Source organism: Aplysia californica, unplaced genomic scaffold, assembly GCF_000002075.1.
Source record: "Aplysia californica isolate F4 #8 unplaced genomic scaffold, AplCal3.0 scaffold01865, whole genome shotgun sequence".
Lineage (NCBI taxonomy): Eukaryota > Metazoa > Mollusca > Gastropoda > Aplysiida > Aplysiidae > Aplysia > Aplysia californica.
Window position 1 is genome coordinate 14,999 of NW_004799135.1, and position 6,453 is coordinate 21,451.

The window sequence follows — 6,453 nt, forward strand, 5'->3', positions numbered from 1 at the left end:
TATACAGTATTATACAGGTGGCCATATTATACAGTATTATACAGGTGACCGTATTTTACAGGTGGCCGTATTATACAAATGGTCGCATTATACTGTATTATACAGGTAGCCGTATTATACAAATGGTCGTATTATACAGTATTATACAGGTAGCCGTATTATTCAAATGGTCGTATTATACAGTATTATACAGGTGGCCGTATTATACAGTATTATACAGGTGGCCATATTATACAGTATTATACAGGTGGCCATATTATACAGTATTATACAGGTGACCGTATTTTACAGGTGGCCGTATTATACAAATGGTCGCATTATACTGTATTATACAGGTAGCCGTATTATACAAATGGTCGTATTATACAGTATTATACAGGTAGCCGTATTATTCAAATGGTCGTATTATACAGTATTATACAGGTGGCCGTATTATACAGTATTATACAGGTGGTCGTATTATACAGGTGGTCGTATTATACAGGTGGCCGTATTATACAGTATTATACAGGTGGTCGTATTATACAGTATTATACAGGTGGTCGTATTATACAGGTGGTCGTATTATACAGGTGACCGTATTATACAGGTGGCCGTATTATACAGTATTATACAGGTGTCTGTATTATACAGGTGGCCGTATTATACAGGTGGCCGTATTATACAGGTGGTCGTATTATACAGGTGGCCGTATTATACAGGTGGTCGTATCATGGCAGATGGACTGTATATCTGATTTGACCAACTGTTCTCGCTGGCGCTCATATGACCTTATGCAGTTGCGAGCGCCGTAAAACCTCTACGAAAACTAAACTAAACTGTTCCCGCGCAGGTACCAGATCTGTCGGTGACAGACGCGGACATTGACCAGTACGGGCCGGCCAGTGTCCGCTATGAGCTGGCCCATGAAGTCACTGTGCCGTTTGCCATCGATGCCACGTCTGGTGAGCTAACGGTCCTCCTGGCTACATCAGCTGACCGATCGGCCGTGCTGGACAGAGAGACCAGGGACTTCTATGACCTGCAGGTACCCGCCCCCTAGCTTTACTTACTTTTATGAACAAATCTAAGTCATTTTGAGGTCGATTTAACTCTTTAAACCATGAGTTTAATTTTCACTGTTTCCCGCGCAGTTTTTTCTACAGTCCCCTAAACATGGTGTACTATGTCTCATTACTTACTTGTACTTTGTACTTTGTACTTGTTCCTCCTCTGTTGCCGTTAAGCGTCGAGGAGAGATGCAGTTTTCTATGGTAGGCCAGCTCCGCAGCTCTTTCAGTTGTGATGTTATGTTTTCTCAGGGTTTCCTTGACACCCTCGATCCACCTTTTGCGTGGCCTTCCTCTTCCTTCATAGCCTGAGTGCTTGGTGTTGTAGGCTCTCGAGGCTGGCTGGCCAGGTGACATACGTAACAGGTGGCCAAACCATTTGATCCTCTGTCGTTCTATGTAACGCAGGCAGCACTCAGCGCCGATAGCTGCTCTTACTTCTTCATTTCTCTGCCCAAAAGCTTTCCTCCAACGTCCAAATGGCGGAGACAAAGGCTGAGTCGTTACTGAAAGAAAAACTGGGACCGGGATTAGTTCCCAAAAACAAGCAAGATCTAGCAGTAAATGAAACAACACAGTTGTCACTAGTACTGGACTCTCCCAGCGTCCCATGGGGTTTAAAGAGTTAACATTTCGTAATATTTATTAACAAAAATATGACAACATAATGCCTATACTATCTGCCAGCACTTCCTCCACAGGCAGATCTATTGTACAAGTTCCGTAAGAAACAATCAAATCCCATCAAATGAACCAAGCAACATATTATGAACAATTCGATTTTAGCACTTGGCAAGAACGAATACAAAACATCCGGTACCGAATGTGTAAACTGTAATCGACATCAGAGGACCACCAAATTACTTTACTCGACTTTACTTACTTACCTTACCTTACCTTACCTTACCTTACCTTACTTTACCTTACCTAACAAACCTTACCTTAACTTACCTTACCTTACCTTACCTTACCTTACCTTACCTTACCTTACCTTACTTTACCTTACCTTACTTTACCTTACCTTACCTTACCTTACCTTACCTTACCTTACCTTACCTTACCTTACCTTACCTAACTTACCTTACCTTACCTTACCTTACCTTACCTTACCTAACAAACCTTACCGTAACTTACCTTACCTTACCTTACCTTACCTTACCTTACTTTCCTTTCCTTTCCTTTCCTTTCCTTTACTTTCCTTTACTTTACTTTACTTTACTTTACTTTACTTTACTTTACCGATCCAGCGACCATCTGGGTTCTAGCCATTCGGTCTGTCGATATGGCAAAGAATTTACAGGTTTTAATCAGCTGTGTTTTGTCAATGTATAGAGTATTTCCAATATCTTGAGAGGCAGGTAGGTAGGTGCTACGCAGGTCGCTAAGTGCAGGGCAGGTAAAGAGGTGGTGTGGTACTGTTTCATCCTGGCAGTCACACAACGGGCAGTCGGGTGGGGTATCCTTGAGGATCCTATTTAAGTAGGAATTTAGTGGTATGTGTTGTGTTTGTAGGCGAAAGATCGTGACTTGTTCTCTTCTACTCAGGGAATTTATTGCACCTTTAGAGTTGGGGGCTGTCATGTGTGCAAATACAGTTCTTCCAGTTTTGCCCATTGCCCATCCATTGAGCCATTGTTCCCTGGTGCTGCATGTGATGATGTTCTTGGCTGTCTGTTGTGATACTGGGTTGTGTGGTTGTATTTGTGATGCTCCCTTCTTGGCAAGGGTGTCTGCTCTGTCGTTTCCTGGGATGTTGCTGTGGCCAGGTATCCACTGTAGTGTCAGGTCGACGGCATAGGTCTGTATGAAGGTGTTGATTGTTTGAGCCACAGATAGGCAGGCTGGGCTTTCGAGATTCAAGTTTTCCAAAGCTTGGAGTACTGACTTTCCGTCTGTGAAGATAATAGTGTTCTTGATTTTGTTTGGATATATTATGAAAATGTTGGTCAGGTGGAGGATGGCTGCTTCAATGGCGATTGCCTCAGCCTCGTAATTTGTACAAGAAGTACCACATGCGTCAAATAGCTCTTCACATGTTTTGTCAGGATGTTCAATTCTTACCCCAAAGCCTGCGTTTATAGTTGCCTTGAAGGCTGACCCGTCTCTGTAAACATGAATTGAATCACTAAGGTAGGAGTAAATTGTTTTGAGAGCTGTTGTCTTCAGTTCTACTGGCTCACATTCCTTTGTCACTGTCTCCTTTATGAGAGAAGCTTTGATTCTCATTCTCATTAAATTATTCTCATTATTGTAATAATCATTCTCTCCAGATCTTTGCTGTGGACTACTTTGGACGAGGTAGAAACGCGTCTGCGCATGTCCTGGTCAACATCACAGACGTGAACGACGAGGCGCCGTACTTTCTGCAGCCGGTCTATGAGTTCAACGTGTCCGAGGCCACAGCGAGGGGGCACGTGATTGGTCAAGTGCAGGCAGACGACAAGGACTTGCGCAGTGCCGTGCTCATCTACACCATGGACGACTCCAAAATGTTTTCTCTCAATCCACTCACAGGTTGGCCAATACTTTCTCTAAATCCACTCACAGGTTGGCCAATACTTTCTCTAAATCCACTCACAGGTTGGCCAATATTTTCTCTCAATCCACTCACAGGTTGGCCAATATTTTCTCTCAACCCACTCACAGGTTGGCCAATATTTTCTCTCAATCCATTCAAGTTGCAACTGACTGTAAAATGGTTCAACTGTTTATAAAATTGGTTTAACAGTCTATAAAATGGTTCAACCGTCCATAATAAGGTCCAACCGTCTAAAATAAAGTTCAACCGTCTATAACAAGGTTCAGCCGTTTATAATAAGGTTCAACATCTATAATAAAGTGCAACATCTATAATAAGGTGCAATATCTATAATAAAGTGCAACATCTATATAAGGTGCAATATTTATAATAAGGTTCAACCGTCTATGATAAGGTTCAACGTCTATAATAAGGTTCAACCGTCTATAATAAGGTTCAACCGTCTATAACAAGGTTCAACCGTCTGTAATAAGGTTCAACCGTCTATAACAAGTTCAACCGTCTATAACAAGTTCAACCGTCTATAACAAGATTCAATTAGGTTCAACCGTCTATAATACGGTTCAACCGTCTAAACAAGTTCAACCGTCTATAATAAATTTCAACATCTATAACAAGTTCAACCGTCTATAATAAGGTTCAATAAGGTTCAACCGTCTATAACAAGTTCAACCGTCTATAACAAAGTTCAATAAGGTTCAACCGTCTATAACAAAGTTCAATAAGGTTCAACCATCTATAACAAGTTCAACCGTCTATAACAAAGTCCAATAAGGTTCAACCATCTATAACAAGTTCAACCGTCTATAACAAAGTTCAATAAGGTTCAACCGTGTCCTCTAACAGGTAATGTGACGGTGGTCGGAATGTTGGATCGGGAGACACAGAGTGAGTACGAGCTGACCGTACGTGTGTCTGACGGGCTCAACACGGGCAACACCACGGTGCGCGTCCACCTGACAGACTCCAACGACAACTGCCCGGTGTGGGATGTTGGCAGCCTCGCGGTGAACGTCACAGAGAACCAGGCACCCAGCTCGCTGGACATTGGTCAGTTACTGGCGGTGGACGGTGACCTGGGGCCTAATGGTGAAGTCACATTCTTCATCAATGACACCTGTGAGTTTTTTATGGGTTTTTTTTCTTTGTTTGTTGTTGTTTTTTTGGGTAAGTGTTTTACGAGCTCGCAACTGCAATAGGTCACATGAGCGCGTGGAAAACATTAAATCTAAACATTTTCTGCCCCCTCCCCCTCACCTCCTTTGCCCCCTCCTCTGGCCTCCTGACTCTTTCTGTAGCCTTTCTACTGCTACTCCTTGGCTTCTTCTTTGTGCTGTCTTTCAGCCACACCCCTGATCTTCTGGTAGAAAAGATCTACACCTAGCCTTCTCGGACAAGAGCGAAAAATTTCGGAGGTCTCGTGTGCAAGTTGCGCACTTTAAAGATCCCTTGGTGTTCCAAAGTCGATAAGAGTAGGCTTCGGCTGCCACCCGGGCAAAATTCAAAATTTCCTACCAACTGAAAATGTTAAATGTGTCCCGCGTGCTCATACGATCTTACGCAGTTGTGAGAGCCGTAAAACACTTACCAAAAAAAAAAACCAACCACATTTTCAGTTGGTAGGAAATTTTGACTTTCCCCCGGGGGTTGGCCGAAGCCTACTCTTATCGATTTTAGGCCACCGAGGGATCTTTAACGTGCACAACGTGCACACGAGACTTTCGAGATTTTTTGTCCTTATCCAAGAAGGCTAGGTGTAGATCTTTCCTGAAGATCAGGGGTGTGGCAGAAAGACAGCAGTAAGGAGGAGTCAAGGAGTAGCAGTAGAAAGGCTGCAGAAAGAGTCAGGAGCCCAGAGGAGGGGGCAAAGGAGGTGAGGGGGAGGGGGCAGAAAGTGGAGACGAAAGCAGACGACAGAACATTGCTAGAGAGCAGGAAAGGAGGTGAAAGCAGACGACAGAACATTGCTAGAGAGCAGGAAAGGTGAAAGGAGACAATTTGAGAGAAGAACATTTTTCCGTTGCTACCCACATTGGAACCCGGGACCTTTGAATGAGAGGCGAACACCTTAACCTCTAGGCCACGAGAGACCCCCACTATAACAATGTCACCAATATATTATTAATTATTATTATTATTATTATTATTATTATTATTATTATTATTATGATTATTCATATTAATATTATAATTGTTGTTGTTTCATGCAGACTGGATGGATTTTCTCCACATTTCCCCGAATGGTTCGATCTTCCTGGGCAAGCCGCTCCCCCGCTCCCCGCCCCCGCCATATAGCGTGCCCGTGTACGCCAGTGATGGTGGTCTGGAGCCTTGCGTGGTGTCGGACCACCTCACTGTCGCCGTGATGGAAGAAAATGATTTTGACCCGGAGATTTGTTACAAAGGACAGTGTGGGGTGTCAGATATTGAGGTGAGTGCTTGTTGTTGTAGTTGTAGTTGTAGTTGTTGTTGATGTTGTTGTTGTTGTTGTTGTTAATGTTGTTGTTGTTGTTGTTATTGTTGTTGTTGTTGTAGTTGTTGTTGTAGTTGTAGTTGTTGTTGTTGTTATTGTTGTAGTTGTTGTTGTTGTTGTTATTGTTGTTGTTGTTGTAGTTGTTGTTGTTGCTGTTGTTATTGTTGTTGTTACAGTTGTGTTATAGTTGTTGTTATAGTTGTTGTTGTTGTTGTGGTTGTTGTTGTTGTTGCTGTTATTGCTGTTGTTGTTGTTATTGTTGTAGTTATTGTTGTTTTTGTTGTTGTTGTAGTTGCTGTTGCACGACAAGTGTGTTGGAAGAGACATGCCATACAACCTTCCCCCCCTCCCCCCACATCTCCCACACATCCCACAAATCCTCACACATCCCT

General features: G+C 42.9%; 1 protein-coding gene across 1 annotated transcript in view; it reads left to right on the forward strand.

Annotated features, from left to right (window-relative positions):
• LOC101859383 (protocadherin Fat 4) overlaps window positions 1–6,453 on the forward strand; it is a gene marked incomplete at both ends in the record, with an annotated part of 26,954 nt that overhangs the window by 13,342 nt on the left and 7,159 nt on the right. The window contains 4 exons of the mRNA XM_005113294.1: window positions 833–1,027; window positions 3,320–3,563; window positions 4,435–4,707; window positions 5,799–6,019. Coding sequence (XP_005113351.1) covers window positions 833–1,027; window positions 3,320–3,563; window positions 4,435–4,707; window positions 5,799–6,019 — 933 coding nt within the window. The remainder of the gene's footprint in view (window positions 1–832; window positions 1,028–3,319; window positions 3,564–4,434; window positions 4,708–5,798; window positions 6,020–6,453) is intronic.